The sequence below is a fragment of the Martes martes genome (genome assembly GCF_963455335.1).
Source record: "Martes martes genome assembly, chromosome: 1".
NCBI classification, from domain to species: domain Eukaryota; kingdom Metazoa; phylum Chordata; class Mammalia; order Carnivora; family Mustelidae; genus Martes; species Martes martes.
The window spans coordinates 178,005,679-178,030,058 of NC_137888.1; the positions used below are offsets into that span (position 1 = coordinate 178,005,679).

At 40.3% G+C, this 24,380-nt stretch overlaps 1 protein-coding gene across 1 annotated transcript in view; it reads left to right on the forward strand.

Annotated features, from left to right (window-relative positions):
• Positions 1 to 1,166: 1,166 nt before the first annotated feature.
• The window catches only part of SHQ1 (SHQ1, H/ACA ribonucleoprotein assembly factor), a 94,998-nt gene continuing 71,784 nt past the window's right edge, over positions 1,167 to 24,380 (forward strand). The window contains exons 1-5 of the mRNA XM_080812177.1: positions 1,167 to 1,432; positions 6,463 to 6,527; positions 9,387 to 9,509; positions 10,266 to 10,426; positions 18,833 to 18,945. Of these exons, the coding sequence (XP_080668303.1) occupies positions 1,290 to 1,432; positions 6,463 to 6,527; positions 9,387 to 9,509; positions 10,266 to 10,426; positions 18,833 to 18,945 (605 nt within the window). The 5' untranslated portion in view covers positions 1,167 to 1,289. The remainder of the gene's footprint in view (positions 1,433 to 6,462; positions 6,528 to 9,386; positions 9,510 to 10,265; positions 10,427 to 18,832; positions 18,946 to 24,380) is intronic.

Below are 24,380 nucleotides of genomic sequence, written 5' to 3' on the forward strand. Positions count from 1 at the left end.
CAAAACTCCCAGAGTTAAGCAGATTGCTTTTGATTTTGAGACTTTTGTTTTACTTGCTTCTGCTAATGTTTTCCTAAGTCCTAATTAATATTCAAGATTCATAAAACTTGGAGGTTGTAAAGGTTTTTGAAGTGATCTGGTCCACTCATTACCCCAGAGATGACTCTCACCCCTTTCCATTGACATTTCAAACCAGGAAGTAAATAGTATTTCCCGAATACTCTCGTTTCTGGTGGAATAACAGGAAATACAATGAGAGGAAGGCAGGCTAAGGGAATATGTAAGGAAAGAGGGAGATGAGTGGGACCGGCATTGGGAGAATCCGAGGAGCATGGACTAAAAGTGTATGGAGAAAAGTGAGAAAAGGCAAGAAGGGATACAGAGGGACGGCCATTTGTCAATGCAGGCACTAACAGGGCTCAAGGATCAGACGTTCTGGGTTCTGATAATTTTAAGGTGCATGATTATAAGATATAGTACTGAACCTCTCTGAGTCGTGTTCTCTGGAGTTCATAGTGCAGGTTAGATGAGGTTAGTGGAGTGGACGCTCCATAAACGAGAATACTCAAATAAGGAATTCGGAAGGGGAGAGAAAGTAGCAGAAAAAGAGAGGGAGAGGAGGAGAAATCAGCCGAGAAACACGGAGCGGAAGGGAGAAGGGGGAGTTGGTGACCAGGCAGGTGAGAAGTAAGGGAAACCACAGTAACGACGCTGCTGTGGCTACTGCGGTGACTGCTTCCACACAAGGAGCGTTGACAACTCGCCAGGTGCGTTGTTAGAGCTTTACTTGCATAATTTCACGTTATCTTCACATCTCTATGGGGTTAGTATCATTGTCATTTTAAAGAAGCGTTCTCTGAAACGTAGAGAGGGTTTGTAACTTTCCCAAGAATTCACAGCTGACAGGTGGCCGAGAAGGGATTCAAACGCAGGTCTTTCTACCTGCAAAGCCAATGCTTGTTAAAAATTATCTCTATGGCTCTCGAAACAGGCTTGATGGGTCTGAAGAGGATTCTCGTCCGGATTTCTCCAAGTTACACCCTTGGTTCAATTCCTGCGGTCCCATCCCCGCGCTCCACGCCCTTTCTCCGTTAACAGCGTCTAGTCTCCATGGAAAACGGCGTGGGGGCGGGACTTCCTGCCCCACGCAGGAGCACTTCCGTCTCGAGCCGGAAGCGCCCTGGCTAGCCGGTGTGTCCCGGCGCGTGGGGACTCGCTGCAGAGTTTGAGTGGCGGGAGCGCGGCGGCTGGGAACGTGAGCTACTCGGACACCGGAGTCCAGCGCAGTCATGCTGACCCCGGCGTTCGACCTCAGCCAGGACCCCGACTTCCTGACCATCGCCATACGCGTGCCCTACGCCCGGGTCTCGGAGTTCGACGTCTACTTCGAGGGGGTCGACTTCAAGTTCTACGCCAAGCCGTACTTTCTCAGGCGAGTTCCCGCTGTCTGGCCTTGGAAAGAGCGAATTTATGGGATTGATTAGTTGATTGATTCATTCATTTTTCACTTACCCATTAGCTGTTTACCGAGGAAGGAGGAAAAGAGCGAGGGAGCACTTCTCGATTTACCGATTGCCCTTTTCCGAGATTTCCGCGGGTGCTTTGGGTGCTGACGAAGTGACCCCGTCAGGTCTGCGTTCCAGATGCTGCAGAAGCTCGTTTCCGTCTTTAACTTTGTTAAATCCCCACCTCAAAGAGATTCCCAGCCGCTGTAAAACGTGGCGTTTGGAGCTTTGTAACCTTTGCTATTTCTGTCCCGTCAGCCTAGTTCCCGTACTTTTTTCTGTTGTTTTCGTCCTGCGTTGGTCCTCCCAGCCTCTCCCGGCACTGGGACGGTGCGCGCTGACTTCCCAGCTGACCCGTCCGTTTGACTTTTCTCATTCCCCGTTCTCTTTAGAGTTATGTCGACCTCTTAGCTGACCGCTCCCCACTTCTTGATATTCTCTCCTTCCTTTGCTTCACGGACACCAAATGAGCCTCGTTCTCCTACCTTTTCCTCGTCTGCTACTTCTCTCATTTTGCCCTTTAATTGTGGCGGTTGTTCATTCTCAGTGAGGGCCTTTCAGCACTTGTTTGCATTTTCTCTTTGCAAAACCGTAACAACAGTAGTAACAGCTAACTGTTCATTCAACAGACGAAGCAAATTGCGTGTGTGTATTTGTGTGTATCTCATTTTGTCTTGACAGCGCTTCTTGGAAATAGGCATTGATATTAGCTTCTTCTTTTTTTTTTTTTAAGATTTTATTTGTTTATTTGACAGACGGAGATTACAAGTAGGCAGAGGGGCAGGCAGAGAGAGACGGAGAAGCAGGCTTCCTGCTGAGCAGAGAGCCCGATGCCCGATGCCCGATTGGATCCCAGGACCCTGGGATCATGACCCCAGCCGAAGGCAGAGGCCTTAACCTAATGAGCCACCCAGGCGCCCGATATTAGCTTCTTTTTACAGATGATGCTGTCAGGTTATTCTTCCTAAAACCTTGACAGTCCCTTGTCCTTCCCTTGCTTGTTAGGTAAACTCCATTCTCCTAATCTTTCATGACATTCAGGTGTAGCTGCAACCTCCCTTTCCTGCCCCTGTGCTTTCCTAATAAAAACTGCCTCTTGAGTCAAGCTGGTTCCTTCACTGAGCCTGAACAAGCGTTGCTCGGATTTCCATTAGGCCCTGACTTAATGCACCTACTTGTGTATACTGCACTTTATTATTTTTTAGTTCATTTATTTTTTATTTTTTAATTTTGTTACAAGATTTTATTTATTTATTTGACAGGCAGAGATCACAAGTAGGCAGAGAGACAGGCAGAGAGAGAGAGAGAGGGAAGCAGGCTCCCCGAGAGCCCAACGCGGGGCTCGAACCCAGGACCCCACTATCATTGCCTGAGTGGAAGGCAGAGGCTTTAACCCACTGAGCCACCCAGGTGCCCCTTTAGTTCATTTTTTAACCTTAGTTTATTTATGTTGGGCTGGATTTTTGGTATCAGGGTTATGGTGGTGTCCTGAGTAGTTTACATTCTAGTGGTGAAAGAACAATAAAGGAGCAAGTAAACATATAATTACAAATTGTGGTAAGTGCTCTGAAGGGGGGAGTAAAGTGCAGTGATAGAAAATAAAAGGGAGCCTGTTTAAATGTGAAGTGGCCAGGGAAAGACTTTTCTGAAGAAGTGGTATTTAAGGCAAGACATGAAGAGTGGGAGGAAGGTGGTGTGGGTGGTAGTGAACATTTACTGAATTTTTATTTCAGGTCTATACTTTATGTGGATTATTTCATTTGATTTTAGGACAGTACTACAAAGTAGTTTCTGTTACTTACATATGTTACAGATGAAGGATCAGAGGCCCAGAGAAAAGATCTTAAATGAGATAGGAATGTAAAATAAAAAGTACAATAACAGATTTCAAAGTAGAAACCACTTTGCTTAAGTTTGGGAGCTTTGATGAAGACCAAATAAAAGGTTATGTATCAAACAGTTTAAAGAGTGTTCTTGGGGCACCTGGGTGGCTCAGTAGGTAAGCCTCTGCCTTTGGCTTAGGTCGTGATCTCAGGGTCCTGGGATCAAGCCCCACGTCAGGCTCTCTGCACAGCGGGGATCCTGCTTCCCCCTCTCTCTCTGCCTGCCTCTCTGCCTACTTGTGATCTCTGCCTGTCGAATAAAGAAATAAAAATCTTTATTGAAAAAAAAAAGAGTGTTCTTCACATGGGCTCATCCATTCCTTGGGTAGCAGGGGCTTGGGAGTTGGGCACACTTGGGTCTCAGCACACTTAATAGTTCTGGGACTTACAGCAAGTTATTTGGTCTCAGTTTCCTAATTTGTAAAATGGGACTGATATTAGGGATCCTAAAGAGTTGATATGAAGGTTGAGATAATACATGCATTGTTTTTATTACCATGCCTGGTGATTGCCCAGGCAATCAATTGTTCAGCGAACAGTAGATATTTATTACAAGGACCTACTGTTTCAGTTATCTGTTGCTGCATAACCAATCAAACTAAATGTTGTAAAACAATAATTATTTAACTCCCTTGTCCTGGTTGTGTGTCAGGGATTTGGTAAGGGCTTGGCTGGGCTGTTCTGACTTGAGATCTGTAAATCACTTGGAGTCATATGGTGGCTGGACCTGGAACAGCAAGGGCCAAAGCAGCTGTGGACTGGTGGAGTGGCTGGGGAGGGCGCCTCTTTGTGTACACTCAGGACCTCTCTATGTGGTGTCCTTGCATGGTCTAGTTTGTGATTCCTTTGGGGAGGTGGAACTGAAGGTTTCAAAGCCAAGTATTCCAGGGGGCAAGGCAGGTTCATATCACCTTTATGACCTAACCTCAGAAATCACACTGTCACTTCTGCTTTATTGTAATAGTTAAAACATTTCCACAACATGAATTAATTTTTTAAAAACAGTAATTCTTTTTTATTTTAATTCCATATATTTAATATATAGTGTTGTATTAATTTCAGGTTTATCGTATATGTGATTCAGCAATTCTGTACATTACATAATACTCATAAGTGTACTTTTAATCCCCATCACCTATGTCATCCATCCCTCTGCCCCCTTCCCCTCTGGTAACCATCAGTTTGTTCTCTGTAGTTAAGAGTCTGTTCTTTAGGAGCTCGTGGGTGGCTCAGTCCATTGGTTGGCTGGCTCTTGATTTTAGCTCGGGTCATGCTTCAGGGTTCTGCAAACTAGCCCTGCATCTGGCTCCCTGCTCTATGGGGAGTCTGATTATCTCCCTCTCCATCTGGCCCTGCCCTACCTTGCTCTTGCTCTCATGCTCTATCTCTCGAATAAATCTTAAAAAAAAAAAAAAAAAGTCTGTTCTTTGGTTTGTCTCCCCCATTTGTTTTGTTTATTAAATTCCACATATGACTGAAATATGGTATTTGTCTTTCTCTGACTTCACTTAACATGATACTCTAGATCCATCCATGTGGCAAGATTTCATTCTTTTCTATGGCTGAAGTAATATTCCATTGTGTGTGTGTGTGTGTGTGTGTACACCACATCTTTATCCATTCATTTATTGATGGACACTTGCAAGCTTACTCAGTTTTAAGGGGAGAGGACCTAGACCCCACAGTTGGGAGGAGTGATGTGATACAGGCTATCTTTGAAAATAGAGTTCGCTACAGTATACCAGAGGTGAATAAAACCTCGCTCATCTCCTTGAGAAGTTGGGTGACAGATCTGTGAACAGATAGGATTTCACTCTCACACAGTAAGAATTTAACTCTATACTTAGAGTTTAGGAAAAGAAAGTTGGTATTAATAGAGCACATCTTTGGAATGTTTACCTACTTCCACGCACTGGGCCCTTTGCATTATCCTTTCCTTCTCACAGTAACCCTGGGGTAGAGTCTGTTATTTTTCTCTTTTTACAATATGAGCTTTGAAGCTGGTTAACTTGTACAAAGAAAGTTGTAGAGGTGGTAAATGTCAGAGCTGGGACTCAATTCAAATTCTGATAGTAAAGTTAGTGTTTGTCATCATTGTAACAAGCAAATTTATGCATTAAACTAACTCCTTCTGTTGGGCTTAGAAGAGATTTTGGTTTGGAAATGCACTGTGGCTCCAGGAAGCATTAAGATCAAAGGTAACTAGGTTGTGAAGCCCTGGGCCTTTGGGACCTGCCAAGTTATGATGGTGATGATGATGATGATGATGATGGTAGAATAGGTAGCAGAGGGCAGGGGGGAAAGGAAAGGAACCTCACATTTGAAGTTTGGAATGGAATGGGAGCTGGTCTGGTAGGTGGTACCAGTGAGTTTATTTAGCTGGTGTCAGGCACCAGTAGAAGTATTTTCAAAAGAAAAGTGATGGTCTGGTTTCCATTTTAGAAAAGTTTTTCTGGGGCCTCAGTGGAGGGCTGAATGAAGAGAGTAAAACTGGAAACAGGGAAATCAGTTCATCATCTCCTTTAGTGTGAAAGAAGGGGAAACTCTGTATAGTAATAATGAGACTTGAGAAACACACTTTTTTTTTTTTTAAAGCAGTAGTTTGCCCAAAATAAACAATTGGCCTTGTTATTTCTTTATTGTTTTCCATTTTAAAAATTCTTTTTAGTGGAGAAAGGAGCCAGTTAGTCCATCTTTTTTGAGCCACTGCTGGAGCACCAGGTATCTTAATAAGTTTCTATTCATTAGGAAGATGAAAGTACTCTAACAATGGTGATAACTAGTATTTATTGTGGCTTTTTCTTAAGTATTAACCTTTTTTTTTTTCCATTCGGTATTGCTTTTATTCGTGACTAGGGAGTTTCAAACAGAATGATGAGTCATCTGTGATTTCTTGTTTCTCAGCTAGGAAAGAGATGGAAGTTATTTTGTTTGTGAAATATTAAAGAAATGCTGAGGAATTGCCTTTTTTAAAATGGTTGATAGATTTTAATGGCAAATGTATACTCTCATTGGTGGTCACTTATTACACTTTGTGCTTTAAAGACTTAATGAAGTCTTAATTTAAATCGCAGATTAACCCTTCCTGGAAGAGTTGTGGAAAATGGAATCGAACAAGGATCCTATGATACAGATAAAGGTATTGCTTTTGGAATTTTGTTAGTTTTTTCTTTGGACTCTTCCTGTTAGAATAACTATGTTGTAATCCTTTGAGACATGATGGTGACCTTTAGATGTTTTGCAGATATAGTCTGTCCTGGTCATACTTTCTTGTTTCTTAACAAGCGCAGTGCCCATTACTCATGGATTTCTTAGCAGGTACAATTTTCTCAGTCCTTTAAAGTACTTCACAGTTTTTTTTAAAGTTACTTAAATACTCTGTTTCTTTTTTCTGGAAGTTTATTTTCTACTTTCCCTATTTTATTTTATTTTAAAAAAGATTTTATTTCTTTATTTGTCAGAGAGAGAGGGAGAGAGAGAGCACAAGCAGGGGGAGGGGCTGAGGGAGAAACAGGCTCTCCACTGAATTAGGAGCCTGACCACGTGGCTCAGTCTTATGACCCTGGGATCCTGACCTGAGCTGAAGGCAGAGGCTTAACAGACTGAGCCATCCAGGGGCCCCATTCCATTCAAAAGTCAGATTATGTGAGGTGATTGGTTATAAAAGATGTGGGTGATTTTTAAAATTAAATTTTTAAAATTTAAATTTTAAAATTAAATTTTTAAAATTAAAAAGATGTGGGCATTTTTCTTGTGTGCTTTTCGAACTTAAAATCTAATAACATGTAGGTAGGAGAGAAACTGTGCAAAGGTGGCATTTAAAGGCTGACTGAAGTTTCTTTTCATGATTGATAAGCTCTTCATTTCAGCTAGCCTTGAAACCATTTATTTTGCTTTTGGAGAAGCCACTGGATTTTTCTTTATCCATGGATCTCATCAATAAGATACTTGTTTATTTATCAAGTGAATATTTATTGATCTCAGTAAACTAGGGTAAGGGAGGAAGGATGGCATGAAAGAGTTAAATGACAAAGTTGTAACCCGTAACACAGTAATTAATGTGATAATGAAATATGATGAAACTACCTTTCTAGGTAGTAAATCTGCTTTTGTTTGCAGGTAAGTTGCATATTGAAACAAATTTATTAAATTTTAAAAGTACCCAGGGGTTTAGGAGGGTTGTATTTGGGTTGAGTTGTATTTGATATACACTTGAACCCTAAATAACATGGGTTTAAACTGTGTAAGTCCACTTATATGCAGATTTTTTTCAATAAATATAATACCATACTATAAATGTATTTTCTCTTATGATTTTAATAGCATTTTCTTTTCTTTTCTCTTTTATTATTTTTAAATTATATTTAAATTCAGTTAATTAACAGGTAGTATATCATTAGTTTCAGATGTAGAATTTAGTGATTCATCAGTTGCATATAACACCCAATGCTCATCACATCACGTGCCCTCCTTAATGCCCATCATCCATTTACCCCATCCTGGCACCCACCTCCCCTCCAGCAACCCTCAGTTTTGTTTCCTGTGGTTAAGAGTCTCTTATGGTTTGTCTCCCTCTCTTTTTTTGTCTCATTTTATTTTTACTTCCCTTCCCCTATGCTTCCTCTGTTTTGTTTCTTAAATTCCACATTTGAATGAAATCATATGGTAATTGTCTTTCTATGATTGACTTATTTTGCTTAGCATAATACCCTCTCATTCCATCCAGGTTGTTGCAAATGGTAAGATTTCATTTTTTTTGATGGCTGAGTAATATTCCATTGCATGTATAAATACCACATCTTCTTTATCCTTTCATCTGTTGATGGACATGTGGGCTCTTTTCATAGTTTGGCTAGTGTGGACATTGTTGCTATAAACATTGGGGAGCAAGTGACCCCTCAAATCACTACGTTTGTATCCTTTGGGTAAATACCTAGTAGTGCAATTGCTGGGTCATAGGGTAGCTCTATCTTTAACTTTTTGAGGAACCTCCATACTATTTTCCAGAGTGGCTAGATCAGCTTACATTTCCCCCAACAGTGTAAGAGGGTTCCCCTTTCTCTGCATCCTAGCCAACATCTGTTGTTTCCTGACTTGTTAATTTTAGCCATTCTGACTGGTGTGAGGTGGTATCTCATCTTTTATCTTTATTGTAGCAAGAGCACAATATATAATACATATAGTGTACAAAGTATGTGTTAATCAACTGTGTTATTGATAAGGCTTCCAGTCAGCAGTAGGCTATTAGATGTTAACTTTTTGGGGAGTCAGGTTATACACAGATTTTTACCTGTACAGGGGGATAGGCCATAAGCCCCAGGTTGTTCAAGGACCAACTGTATTAGAGTATGATTAAGTACAATGAAAAAGGTAAAATATTTTAAAATTCAGAGTAGTATATAATGTAATATAAGTTCATGGGGGGAACCTGGAGGAAGTTGATAAGCCCAGTCAGGGAAAGAAAAGAAGTATATAGATAGAATTTGAGTATGCCTTAGACTTTGGGGCTATGTCTCTGGCAATATCAGAAAACTTCATTAGGCTATAATTCCTTTAAGATTTTGTGTGTTTTTGGAACTGCTGCTATTCGTTGGATCAGATATTCAGATTTTTTTCTCTTTAAGTCCAGAAGTAAATGTTATAAGTGGCTATGGGCTAATTCTAAGCTACTACCTTTTCAGGCGATGGAATTTTAGAGGTTTTGACTTAGACTTTAATATGATCAAGAGATTGAGGGGATACTGTGTAAGACTAAAGCATCCTGCAGCTTTAGCAGATTAATTTCTTGTAGAGGTCACAGCTGAATCAGTGATTCTGAAAAACCCTATTTGAGCCTTTTACTATCCTGGTTTTTATTCACTGACTGTGTAATAAGGGCATAATTTTGGAGCCCTATGAAATAGAATTATAATTTACCAAGATACGTATTTCTCGGATTTATTTGTGAAGTCTTTGAATTTTTAAATAGAGCTAAGTGTAAAATAAATTTATCTTTAAGGAATTTTTACCATTCGATTGCCCAAAGAAACTCCTGGCCAGCATTTTGAGGGGCTGAACATGCTAACTGCTCTTCTGGCACCAAGAAAATCCAGGACTGCGAAACCACTTGTGGAAGAAATAGGTATGTTTATTGCAGTTAAGAAGAAATAAAGATAAATAGAATATTTGGAATGCTGTGTGTTTCTAGGGGAAAAAGAGATATAGCAGATAGGAGATTGGAGGAAAATCCTTCAGGTGACAAGGTAAGGACATCACATGAAAATGCAAAATAGCTCATTTGGGGACATATAATTTAAAGACAAAAAGAACCAGTATGTCAGCCATGTTTTTGGACCAGGCAAAACAGCATCTCAGTCTTTTGCAAAACCTTGGCCTCTCGAGCTTAGATCAGAGGTTTATAATTCAATGAGTTACATAAAATGAATACCACCTAGGTCAAGAAATGGAACATTTCCAATACCTTGGAATCCTACCTGGAGCCTCCTTCTAGTCACTTTTCCCCCCTCTCCTCTCAAGGTTGCCACTACCCTCAGTTTGGCCTGCTTTTGAATTGTCTATAATTCAGATGGTATGTGTTCTTTTTTGTCTGGTTTCTTTCACTTCATATTTTTGTGAGATTTATCCATCTATAGCTAAACTTTGTTTTCATTGCATTTGTCATTTATACATCCATCCTGCTATTAATGGGCCTTTGGGTTGGTTCTTTTTTTTTTTTTTTTTTTGACTATTAAAAATAGTGGGCTCCACATATTCTTACATATCTCTTTTGGTACACGTGGGCAGGTATTTTTTCTTTCCCCAGTACTTTTTATCCCCCCACCCCAAGTTGTACCTAGGGAATCCAGTACTAAAACAAATTAATATTGAACACATTCAGGTGCATCTGAGGTTTCTGAGGGAGGAGTAGAAGATGAGGATGAAGAATTCGACTGGGAAATTGAACAGTCCCCCTATGAAGAGGCATCAGAAAGTGCTCTGAATCCTCAGTATTGCTATGGCTTTGGAAATTTACGCTCCGGAGTGTTTCAGCGGTTACAGGTATGTTGTCTTTCTAAAACATGTTGGTGCATAGGGTTTTACCATTTGGATATTTTAATTTCAGTTGTGCTCCTAGTTGGAGGTTTCTTATGAAGACTGTAGGAGGTGACCTATTTAGAGCACAAATCACAGCTTCTTGTATGTAGTGGTGACACAGATGTTTGTTCCTTCCCATTGCTCTAGCTGTTCTTCCCACTCATACTGCGCTTACAGATGTCAGATGTCCTGTTACTTTCTTTTTTCCCCACTTCATTCAGTATTCTAGACATGAAGTTTCCAAAATACAAAACGGAACTCCTCTCTCCTCATACTTCCTGGAAATCTTTGTTTTATACTTCTGAAAAATGAAAATTATTACATGATGTCTCTTCTGTTTTATAAATATAAACAAGACAGAATGTTCCCAGTGAGAGTGAATTTGTGTCTTTTGATCAAATTGTTTAGTTCTTGGTGTACAGTAGGCACTTTTGTCTATTTACTCTTGGTGGGGGTTGAATGTAATCTCTTGTTAAAACCCGATCATTTGTCAGTTAGGCTAAAAAGGAATGACATCACTCTCTCTTCCTCAAAACACATAGGAAATTCTACTTTATTTAAGACTATGCAGGGAGAATGAAATAGGAGATTTTGAACTATTTTGTCCCCATGTTTTTTACAGAAAATGCATCTTTACAATGTTATATAATGAAAGTGTGAACCATTAACTTGGGTTTTTTTTTTTTTCTTAAGTGAAAGAAACCAAAATAAACAGCTTTTTTTTTTTTTTTCCAACTTTATCCCTGCCTAGGGAGAGGATGTTAAATCTGTCTAGAGTGTGGCTTATTGTAGTAAGACATCTTTGAATATACTAAGAAATGGCTAACCTGTGTTTTAGTCTCACTCCTACTGTTGTTTAGATTTGGGATGACGGGCCAGTTATTTGACTACAAACAAGTTTTATCTCCTCTTTGTCAAATAGGGATAAATTTGCTCACCTACTTTGTAAGGCCATTTAGAAAACTAAAGGAGATACTACTTTGTGAAAACTCTGAAAAAAAAAAAAGATTAAGACACTAGAAAGACTTCTGCCCTTGAAAAATATAAGATGTGCTTGAAACTCCTTAAAGAGAACAAAATTGGGATTTACTTGAGCAGATAATGCTGATTTAGATATTCCCTTCAAAACCCTTTTTTGCTTTTTTGCTGAACTATGGTCTCTCCATGTTCTCTCTCCCTAATCACATTTGCTGGTCATCTCTGAGGTAGTAAGAATAGAGTCAGTTTCGTCTATGCAGAAACTACAGTGAATAGACCTCAGTTGGTTAGCTGAAAGCCACTCTCTGGTCAGTCAGTTGTGGGCTTACCTGTTTGAAGCTCTCAATGAATGATAATTCAAGTCATGCAGGCTAAGTACAGATTGTACATTCTGATCGAATGTCATTTCTGAGGCTGGGAAACTTGGTTTCTTGCCACTGCCGTTGAGGAAAGATCCTTTCAAGGAATTTCTGCTAGTTTGATGAGAAGCTGCCAGAATGCTGTAATGTGAGCCTCGGCCAGTCACAGGTTCTTGTATCTGTTGAAGATGTTCAATAAGTAATTGAGGTTTACTTAAAAAAATTATTTTAAAATACTCTTTATGTCTTTCTGAATGTCTTAACTAAGGCACTAAATCTCTAGGTACCTATCACCCAGCTTAAAAAGTAAAAACATCTCCATAGTTGGAGCCCCTCATTGTATCATGCTGTTTTCCCCTCAGAAGTGAACCACTGAATTTGATGTTTATTATTCCCAAGCATTTAGTTTGATTATCTAAAGCCTTTTGACTGTTCAAATTTTAATTGAATGAACATTTCTATTCTAAACAGTTGGAATGCATATTTTCCTTCACATAGGATAAAAAAGAGATCTATGTGAGAACACTCTGAGGGATGATGTAACTAGTAATACTAGTACAGGCTCATAACTCATGTCTGTAGTATCGGGATCACAGAAAGTTCTGGAAATAAACATTTTTTAAAATATTCAGTTTGTTGGGCAAAACCTGACCTGAACTGATGTCTTTCAGTAGTTTTTTAAATCCCACTTGGTAGGCATATTCACAGATTTTGCCATAGAAATAGCAATGCATTTGAATATGGGGTGCTGCCTCAGATTTAGAGGGGGTTAAATAAAATGTGGAATGTATGTGTACCATGTTACTTTTTGAAACTCTTCAAAGAGTCTGAATCCTGAAGTCCCTTTCCTGTCTGGGTAGGAAATGTGGACCTCCAGTGTCCATGTATCGACAGCTAACAGCTACTGATTATGTCCCTGTGTGAGGCACTGCTGGGCTTCATGTGACTGTTCCATCCTGGTGTTGTTGCTCTTATTCATCTACCTTTTACCAATGGATGAACCAGTAGATACCTGTAGGCTTTAAAGAATTAGCATATTTTCTTACATGAATAAAATTAGAAGACTATGGTGTCCTTCAGGACATTAGGAATGACTCATTATTTATTTATTTATTTATTTATTTGATAGAGAGACAGCGAGAGAGGGAACACAAGCAGGGGGAGTGGGGGAGGGTGAAGCAGGCTGCCCTGCTGAGCAGAGAGCCCTATGCGGGGCTCGATCCCAGGACCCTGGGAACATAACCTGAGCCGAAGGCAGAGGTTTAATGACTGAGCCACCCAAGCACCTCTGTATTTTTGAGAGAGGGAGAGAGTGCGTGCTGGGGGAGGGGCAGATGGAGAGAGAGAATCTCAAGCAGGCTCCCCATTGAGCACAGAGCCTGACGTGGGGCAGGGCTTGAGCCTACAACATGAGACCACAAGCGGAAATTCAGAGTTGGCTGCTTAACAGACTGAACCATTCAGGCTCTCCCCCGTTCCCCCTGTGACATTATGAGAAGTTTAAAAAATTCTAGGTAAACCAGAGTGCACCGTCTCTTGGATATTAAGGTAGACGTGTTTTATGAGTTAGTGGCACAAAAATCTCACATACTTGGTATTTCTCACAGAATTCGTCTGCATTTGTGACTGCTCTATTTGTGACAGTCACATCATGTGGTTAAAAACTGAGTAATCACGTAAGGTTAGTGGTATCTCTTTCTGCTAGTGGAGCAGCTGGGAGAAACTGAAGTGATTGCTGCACTAAGAAATTTGAGAACATCTCTTCTACTTTCAAATGACGTATTTAAGAAACGTCACCATTTTCTCAAATACTGTTTTCTCACAAGTTTAAAGTTTCTCTTATTCTGCCTTTGGGTGAGGCAGTATACATGAAGTTTTGCTGATGACTCATATTTTACTCATTTTTTTCACAGCCTCTTTTTTCCCCCCTTAAATGAAAAATAGCTCTGTTTTCTCTGATGATAAAAGCTGTATAAATTCATTACAAAAATATAACAAAGAAAGAGAAACACTCATAATTCCAAGACCCAGGTAGCTTCTCTTAATTGAAAAATTTAACCCTTTATGGGGAGGTTTAGTCTTTCATATTTTTTCCCTCCAACCATTTACATTTGCTTGGAAACTTCTGTATTTCATACTGATAATGAGAAGAAGATTATTTTTTTTGCTGAAACAAATTCTTTTTAACGTATCTCCTACCCTACCCCCTCCGCTTTTTCCTTTCCCTTCTGAAATTGCTGCCAGCCACCAGGGCGCCTTTGGAAAACCGCCCTGGCTGCTCAAAGTCAGGCCTTCACAACAAGCTTGAGGGCGGTAGTGGCTGCCAGGAGCAACAGTCCTGGAGTCTCCGGGCGCCGGCCCAGCAAGCTCCTGGGACTGCTGCTGCCAGCAGCCACAGGACGCTGGCTTGCTGGCCCTGTCCTTCCCTCAGCTGCACCAGGAGACCTACTGGCCAGATGTGCACACAGGTCTTCATTTTCTATCTGGAGATTCTCTGCCCTTGCTGTGCCAAAACTTAACATAAGCCTGATTTAAATCCTGCATGACTTTTTCTTGGCAATACCCCTCTTCAAATGGCTCTCCTAACAGGGGCCATAACAGTGCTTTAGAAAAGGGAGAGAGAATCACTTCCGTTCTGCTGTAGCTGAACATGTCCCAACCTCTTATCTTTCTGCCCTTGGTTGATTGATGCCATAGACGGGTTGCTCTGCTCCAGGCTAACTTTGCTTTGTAGTTTGTTCTAGTTCCTCTTGAGGGTCCAGTTGGAACAGGGTGACTGTATGTGACTGTGCATAGGACGAACCTGGTGGGGCTTGGGCTGCCATGGACGTTAGTGTTTTTTGGGGTACAGGCTACATAGCTACATGTGGAAGCCCTAAGTCTGGAAGCCAGAGGGAAGAGGAGGGAGAGAGAAAGGATAGCTGCATTCTTACTAATTCCCATTCCCCTGAGAGCAGGAACCTTGTCTTTGTGTTTATTTCTGGATCTCTAGCACCCCAAGCAGGCCCTCGTACAGTATTTGCTGAATGAATGATTTAATAATAAAGGCCAGGAACAGTGATAGGGATAGTGAGGAAAAAGATTGACTAGACTCCTGTCCTCGTGGAATCTTCTAGTGGGGGGTAGAGAGTAACCATGTAAGCAATAAATAAGAGAATTTCAGATAGTGACAAGTGAAGGAAAGGAAAGAGTGATGTGAGAGCCCCAGGGGCCAGGGCACGGCAGGGGATAGGGTGACCACTTTGGCAAGGATGCCCAGAAAAGGCCCCTTGGAGGAGGTGACATTTGCATGGAGTCTTGAAAAGTGTACTGTAAGTGCTAAGACTCAGAGTTCTAGAAATGAAGATGTGCTATGTAGATTTGAGCTGGGGGATTTGAGCCAGAAGGAGAAGGTAGGTGAGGGTGAAGTGCAGGACAGGGGCTGGATTATGCAGAGCTGTGAGCTGTGGGGAAAGTCCGTTTTTTTTCTCAGTGCATTTAGTATTTTGAAATGCCTATGGTTCTTTTAGTCCATTTATCCTTTGAAATGTAGAGATACCCACAGAAACTCCCAGATTATACCCTACTTGTGACCTTATATCTTGTCTAGGTGAAATAATGAAGCGGCACATTTTAATCTCTATTTTTTTCTTTGCTGTGGGGAAGTAAGGAAATGGCAGGGGAGGGAGGATAGGTAGTCTCAGTAGGAAAGCAGCCAGTCAGTAACAGGGAACAGGAGTGGGACAGGCAGACAGAAAGAAAGGAAGCTAACTTTATTGAATGTATCAAGCCCTGTACTTGATGCCTTACTCAAATTATTTCATTTAATCCTCATTGTAGCTTATGGTAGACAGAAGGATGCTCCTTTCCACCCCATTCCCTAAGAGTCTGTGTGCCAGTCCCTGGAGCATGGGAACATGTCACATTATGTGGTGGAAGGGACTTTGCACATGTGATTAACTTAAGGATCTTGTGATGGGCAGATGATCGAGCATGATCCAGGTGGGTCCTGTCTAATCATGGGGTCTTTGAAGAAGGAGGTAAGAGAGTCAAAGTGGAAAAAGAGATGGCCATGTGGCAATGGAAGCCGAGGGAGGAAGGGCATTGTCATGGAGGCCACCAGCCAAGGAATAAGAAAGCCACCCTCCAGGATGGAAGAGACGAAGCAGGTGATTCTCTCCTAGAACCTTGAGGAGGAACCAGCCCTGCCTTTTCCTTGTTTTAGCCCAGGGACACTGATTCTGGACCTCGGAGCTCCGGAGCTAGAAGAGGATATGTTTGTGTTGTGACCACTAAGTTTGTAGTAACTTGTTACAGCAAGAGGAGAGTAGTACCCAGCCCCTCGATGGAGGTGTGACCAGACGCGTTCACAGAAAGGAAGCTGAGGTCCAGGGAAGTTGCACAGTTAGACTGGAGCAGTCTTTGTCTGATTGCACAGTCTCAGTTTCTCTGCTGCATCACGCTGCTTTCAGAAATGTGTGTGTGTGTGTGTGTGTGTTCCGTACACATGGGTACGTGCAGGGACTCCTTGGGGCAAGGAGGAAAGGGACTGGGTGACTCATGCGTACTGGGGAGGAGGACTTGGGTTTTGTGGGCAGGAGACGACTCTGGTAGTAGTCATCTAGCTGAGGCGAGTCCTATGTGTACAGTAGAACTGGGCTTCTTCCCCCAGGGCCTACGTCAGTACCTTTTCCAGCTCTGTGCCTGGGGGAGCTAATGGCAGGTGGGTGAGCAAGTATGGAAGAGAGGAAGAGTCCAGATTATCCTGCTTGGAGAGGAGATGTTTCTGGTGAATTAAAATGGAGCTATGAAAGCATTTTCCCATGGAAACGTTGCCACGGGGTTGTTACATTGTTTGTATCTAGAGTACTCTATTTAAAGTTTATTGTGAATTAAATAAACTTGCGGGTTACCATGAGCATGTAACTACTATTTTTATAATAGTATTTCTATAGGAAAATACGGTCTTAATTTCCCAAAAGCGATTGTAAAGGAACTTTTGGAATGTAAAATTTTATTTGGGGACCACCAGTAATCAGGTTTTTGCCTAGAATGTTTGTAGTTAGAAGTATTAACATGTTCTGGTTGTGACTTCTATAAAGTTCTGTGGACCCTTTCGCACTATTAGTATGTGCTTTGATTAAATGTTGATACTACTCGAGCTAAGTGAATTGTGGTAGGAACGAGTGAGGTTTTGTTTTTTATTTTTTTAGGCACAAATTTTGATTGTGTGTATCCTAGTGTCTCCTTGGCTTCTTCAGTTTAGTTCATTTCTTTGCAGGTAATTTACTTTACAACTCTCAATTCTGAGCCCAATTATCAGGCACTAACCTCTCTTTCATTTACAAATCTTGTTTTCAGTTTGACTTTACCACTCTGTCAAGTTACTTCTCTTGATTTCTTTTAGCTAATACAGTTGAAGGTTCTTCTAAATTCCATACTTCTCACTTAGGGTAACTGGAATAGGGTGGTTGAAGAAAGAAAAAAAGGTGTAGCTTTAGGAATATTTTGCATTGTGTGAGGTTTCTTGGCTTCATTATTCCAACCAAAAGAAAAAAAACTCCTTGGTATCCCAGACAGTTTGCCTACTCTACCTGTGTTCTGTAGGATTTGGCCTAGGACACGTGCTACGTATCAATGTGTATATATCCAGGTAAAGATTTTTACAGTAAAGCTGAATATTACTTAGGATTAGATTTTTACATTTGAAAATAGAAAGTCATATACATTTAAATTGCCCTTAAAAATTCTTAAATCTGCTTATAAAGTAGAATGTACACAGTTTTATATATAAGTTTTATTTGGTAATCCTTATTGAGACCAGCTGACTTAGACCTTAGGAAGAAACAAAAGGGAAGTCTTTGTGTAGATGTTCAAACCGTTGATATTCAAACTGTTTTGCCTATTGAAAGAAGATAATTTTCAGAGTGCCTGTGTGGCTCAGATGGTTAAGTGACTGCCTTTGGCTTAGGTTATGATCTCCAGGTCTTGGGCTTGAACTCCGTATTGGGCTCCCTGCTTATCGGGGAGTTAGCTTCTCTCTCTGCCTCTACCCCCTGCTCGTGCTCTGTCTCTGTCTCTCTCAAATGAATAAATAAAATTTTTTAAAAAGATTTTATTTATTTATTCGTCAGTGAGAGAGAGTGCATGAGCACAAGCAGGGTGAGCGGCAGGCAGAGACAGAAGGAGAAGCAGACTCCCCACTGAGCTGGGAGCTTAATGTGGAACTCAATCCCAGAACCCCAGGATCATGACCTAAGCTGAAAGCAGACAGACGCTTAACCGACTGAGCCACCCAGGTGTCCCTGAATAAATAAAATCTTAAAAGAAAGAAAAAAAAAAAGACAATTTTCAGTGATACAAACAGACTTTTATTTAACACTTCAGGAAGCAAACGGTCTCCATTCAGAGAATTACAAAATGGGGCCAAAGGCGGAAAGCTTTTATAGGATAAAGAATAAAGAACAAGGAAGAGAAAGATAGGAAGTATCTGATTGGCCACACAGTCCACCTAGTTTGGGGTGAGAATAAACAAGGAAGGAAGTATAGCGCCCAAGGTTGGCTTGGCCTCTGGAGATTAGCTGACTAGGTGTAGTACATTTCTGGTCAAGCAGAGTTTTACAGGCATGTAAAAGTTATCTAAAATTTTTTTTTTGCTGATGTGGCGGGAGCACCTCCATCTTACTGGCTAGAAATTTATTTAAACATGCTGTTAATAACTTTCAAATTTCTGTGAGTAAATGGGAAAGAGATGAATTAAATGTTCCTACTTGCTTACACAGGTTTATTGGTTTTTTTTTTAATGGTAGACTTTTATAGCTCTAATATATATTGATCACTTTGTTTTAAGGATTAAATGAGATAATTTATGTGAAAGCGTCTGGGGGGCCTGGCAAGCAATAGGTGTTTAACAAACATTTGCTGGATTTGAATTGAAGTGTCACAGGTAGTACGATCCAGATGGTTCCTTTGTTTTGGCCTTTTGTGCAAAATTAGATTTTTCAATGATGGCATGGGAGATAGCAATTATTCTTTCTTTTCTGTTTGTTCTTAGGATGAATTGAGTGATGTTATTGATATTAAGGATCCAGATTTCACTCCTGCAGCTGAACGAAGGCAGAAACGCCTGGCTGCTGAGCTGGCCAAATTTGATCCTGATCATTATCTGTGAGTACTGAGTTTTTTGAGGATTAAGGGTTTGACTTGACATTGACTTGAAAAGTTTTGAATGTCTTTTTAAGTATGCTAGGCATGTGGTTTTGGGATTCTAGAAATTAGTGATGGCTCAGAACCTTAACTGACATTTGAATTAACCTACAAACTTACACTTCTGTGATCTTTGTAAGGTGTGCTTCTCAGGAGGTCATTCTGGCAACGGAGAACTCTTAATGTACTTCTTTATGTATTTTCTCGAGAGGCTGCAAAGTAGAACACGGCATTCATGAGAGTATTTTTAGTTCTTTTTAGTAGACTTTTTGTTGCAATTAACGGTATATGTAAATGAAAAGATGTTACAGTTTCTTTAAGAATTTGAGTCTACATGTCCTGCATTTCTTGGCCGATCCAGGGTATTCCCAACACTTGATCTGCGAGCACCTGTAATTGAAGATCTGAGTCTAATTAACAAATAATTATTCATTGTGGTAGGATATAAATAAAATCTAATTTTAAGTTTGCTGTATTTCCCATCTGCTTTAATTATGTCTTTCACCACAGTATGTCTCTGTCAGGCTTGTATTTGCCTAATAAGCTTATCTAGTTAATGGATAGGTAAATAATCACTTGAGACATTGTGATGTCTCTCACTGGCCGCGATGGTAGCACTTCTTCCAAGTAAGGGATTGTCACAGAGGATAGCCTCTGTGGATGCTAGACTCTCTTAGAATGTGAGTCGTATGTTCATACAGGCCTCAATTATTATTCTTCCCAAGCTCTAGGCCAACAATTTCTAAGCTGTTATATGTGCAGCTATAAGCATCATATCCCCTTATTTTGTATAGTGCTTTCAGCTTATCAAGTGCTCTCAAGTGATTATTTAAATCCGTTTTCACAACAGTTGGGGAAAGGTTAAGGGACTTGCCCAAGGTCATACCACTACTAAGTGGCTAGGTCTGGACTTGAAAAGAATCTTTCCGTTTGTCATTTTGTATTTCCTTTTCATGTACACTATTTCAGTTTAACTGCTGTTGCTCTTGTGATTAACATTCTATCTCCTGTGACACAGTGGGAGACTAATTGGAATGGCAGAAGTATATCTTGTGATGTGCAAATGCATTGAGTGATGTGTAGTGATAAATGGTCGAACTGTTCAACGTCCTGGGGGGAACTGGGTAAGAGCAGGGTATGTTATATTTTGGAGGGCATCTGAGAGATTCAGCTCCATTTACATTGCCACTTCTAATTACCTTTATCTCTCCAATTGTGGTTTTAAAGGTCCACTGAAGAGTAATTTGAAGAAACCTATTTAAAATCATGCTGAATATTTAAAGTGGGAAATTTCATTGTCAGCAAATTTCTCGGGCCAGCATGAAAACAGAATGAGCTTTATAAGACTAAAATTTCAAGTGGGAGGGAACTTAATTAGAAGAACTGCCTATCTCTTCTCTTCTCTTAAACTGGAAGAATAACTGTATGGCCTGAGAGAATTAGGAAATTGGAATTTATACTTAGCAGTGTGATATTATATGCCGTCCTTATTTTTCTCCATCTTCTGTGTTTCTTTATCCAGAAACTCATTTTCTTTCATAATATGCATGAACTATTCTTTCCGTTTCTCAAGGAGTGGTTTAAATTTAGTCATGGGCAGGTCGGAGAGTGGAAGCTGTGAGGTAAAGGTTCTTTGTGACTTTTCCAGTAGCAGTAAGACTTTGGCTAATTGTCATTTTTGTGTTATTTCTTACTCATTATTTTTATTAGCTGACTGACTCACCCAAATGTGTTAATAATAAATGAAGTGCAAGTAAAATTCTTTAAAATTTTCAATTAAATTTTTTTGGCTCAGTGCTTTTTAAATTGTTCTTATTGGTTAATACAGTGGAAGAAAAGGTTTACTTCAGTTTTTTTCTACCTTGCAGGCAATGCATCGCGTGTATTGTAGTATACATTTAGGTATGTAAATGTAATGTACAAGATTAATGCGTAATATATATTATGTTAGTGTGGACTATATGACACTTTCAAGTTGTTTGACATATCCTTACTGGTCATGATGTCTTTTCATGGTGTCAGGTTTTTTGGAAGCTTGGGAAAACCAATTTTAAATCTGTCCCGAGGCAGAACACAGTGAGGTTAATTCATTATATAGAAAATTCATACATTTCAAAGGGATATATAAATGACTTAGGATAACTATTATTTTTTAAATCTTTTGTTGTAAATTCTAGATGCCATCATGTGATGTTTTTCCCCACTGTGTGACACATATCGTTTTTGATTATCTATTTTTCTCCATTTGTAATTCCTTTTGGATATTATTTTTACACTACAGTTTGTCGAAGGCTTCTTGAATTATTTAATAAGCTTTCCTGTTTTGCTTATCATTGCCAAGTTTTCATATTTCTCTTGCTGAGAGTGTTTTGTTTTTTGTTTTTTTCCTTCCCCAGGCAAATTGTTTTTTAATTGTTGGCGTCTCTTCTGCTTTAACCAATTCCTAAAATCTGCGTGTTTCCTTCTTTGGGAGAAAAATAGAAGAATTTAGTCAACACTTTAAATACTGTGAGATAGGAAAAGGTACAAAAATGATCATAGCATTTGGGGTGCCATTTTAAATTGTAACTTTTCAGTGCTGTGCATTTATTGAAGAGTTTGGTATACTGATTAGGCTTTTGGATTGATTGAGGAATCTCAAGACTGTAAGTAGTAGTGATGAGGCTGGGAAGAAGGCCACCTGCTCCCAACATGGCTCTTTATTAAAAATGGCAAGCTTAGGAACAAGCATGAAAGTAAAATTTCACCTGTTCATTCTGTCACATGTGCCCTTACTTGTTCAAGTACGTGTTTGGATGAACTGTGTGATAGGTCGCAGACCCTGAGGATTAATATGAGTATAAAAAGGTCCCTGCACTCATGGGGCTCCCGTTCTAGTGGGGAAGCAGACAATATTTCGAATGTGGTAAGTGCTCTGAAGAAAAGCCACATTATTAAGGGTTTGGAGAGCGACGCCTCTAGTGCAACCCGTCCAAAATCAAACCCATCATTTTTACCTGGAAAGTCTTCCTGAATTTTCTCTTTGGTGGAGTGTACCATTTTTCATGCCAGTCACCCAGGGTAGAAACCTGGGATTTATCTTTGACTTCTCTCTCACCCCACACTCCTAATCTATCCTGAAATGGTACTATTTATCTCTTTACTGTTTCATTCACTCAATGTCTCTCTGGTCCTCGTATGTGTCTGCCTTAGTGCAGCAGTCGTGTTTGGCATCTCCACCTCTGGACTTGCACAGATCCATCAGCCATAAACCTGGCAGTATTATGTCTTGAGTACTGAAAATGAACATCTGCTTAAAACCTTACTGGGTTCTCCATCTGCTTAAGGCATAAACTTCTACCTCCTTAGCCCAGCATAGAAAGTTCTTTGTGATCTGGACCATGCCTGCTTCTGGAGCTTCCCTTTTGCCTCTCTGCCCATGTTTTACACTACAGCAGTAATGAATTTTAGTATTTCTCCACTTGTATCCCACCACTTCTTGCATACTTGTTATTCACGATACTCCCCTGATAGCTGTTTCTCTCCTGCCCCACCTTGCTGAAATAACTTCTACTTATCTTTTAAGACTGAGTTCCATTGTCATCCCTTGGTGCCTCCCTCCCAGAGAGAGGAAGCACTCCTCCATGCTCCCAAGTTAGAGTATCTTGATTGTACGGCATTCTGTGTTTGTCTCCATTCCTATTACATTGTGGAGCCCTGAATGGCCAGGAGCATCTTACTGATCTTCATCTCCCTGACGCTGCTTGGGCACTGGGCACTCAGTAAATGCTCGTTGAATGAACAACACTTAAAAATTTGGAAATAAATTAATTTTGTAAAGTAGAACATTAGGTCAACCTCAGACCTCAGACCTTGTTCACGAAACTAACCATGGACAGTGTAAGAAATAAACCATCACATTTTAAACTATTGGGACTCTATTTAAACACTTTGAAATTTTTGGAGGGAGGGCATGGAGGTGATAGAGATCTTTTACAAAGTCATGTTTTGTTTAGTTTTCTTCCCCATCACTTGTCTCTTGGGGAAAATGCAGCATCTTTTCAGATGGGCTCTTCTACTCTTGACTTAAATGTCATCAGTGCTCCAGTGTCTGGATTACTTTTTTCTTATTCTGCAAGTTCTTGCTGGGCAATTCTGTCTTCTACCTAGGTCTCTGTTACCGTCTAAATGCTTATGACTCCCACGTGTCTCTCCTGAGCATCAGATCTGTATAGCTAGCTGCCTACTGCACCGGTCTCTGTATGTTATACAAGGACATCTCAAACTCATCTGTTCCAAGCAGAGGTCATATCTGTGTACCTGTCTCATCAGAAGGCACTGTCATCCACTGAATTATCCAGGCTGGAATGCCAGGCATAAACCTTGACTCCTGGTTCCCTTTACTGCTGCATCCTACGGAATCTGGCTTCTGGCTCTAGGTCACATCCACCCACTTTGCTCCATGTCCATGGCTGCTACCCTCTTCTAGGCCTCCATGATTTCTGTGCCTTGAGGCTTGTTCCTTTTGACCACTTTCCCGACTGCAGTGAGAATGATATTCCAAGACACACTGATGTCAGACTCATATGTAAAAGCGTTTAAGTGTTCAGTTGTTTTGGAGGGATAAAAGTCCAATAGAATTTTTTGACGTGGCTTACAGTGTTGTTGTCACTACATCATAATGTTTTCAGCTGTTCTCAGCCTTTTTTTTTTTCTCCCTTTAGTGTGCCTTCTTGTTTCCTAGCCTTTGCTGACTATTCTTTTCAGCTCAGGATACACCTTCCCACCCTTCTTAGTCTGGTTAACTGTTAATTATGATCAGCTATTGGCTTAGATAGTCTTTTCTCCAGGGACCTTCCCTGTCATCCCAATTTCATTTTGCTGTAGATGCTTGTACTATTAGGTCATAGCAATTATATAGCACTTACATTGTGATTGTTGGACTCTCCCATGATGCTGTAAGTTCCATAAGGACTGTGAGTGCCTGTGTCTTGTCAGCCATGTAATCTCACTGCCCCAAATGGAGTTGGAACAGGGTAAAGAGGGTGAAGAGTCATTGTTTTTTTTTTACTTAGCATTTTAGCCATTTACTCATATTACTTATGTTTTTGAAATATCTCTCATGCATGTGACAAAATTGATACTGAGAATTACTATTTCAAGATCATTCTTATTCAGTTTTGTCCAATATGGGCTTTTATTTCCTCAAGCGTAAAAACGGAATGTTTATATTGGTTAATAATGTGGATTCTGGAGTTAGACTTAATTCGTTCCAGATCCTGGCCATATTTCTTTCTGGTTCTTTGACTTTGGCCATGATGTACAAATTTTCTGATCCTGAGTTTCCATTCATGTAAAATGGGAGTGTTAACAGTTCCCCCTGCCCCTGGGGGCAGTGTGAGGATTCAAGAAAATAA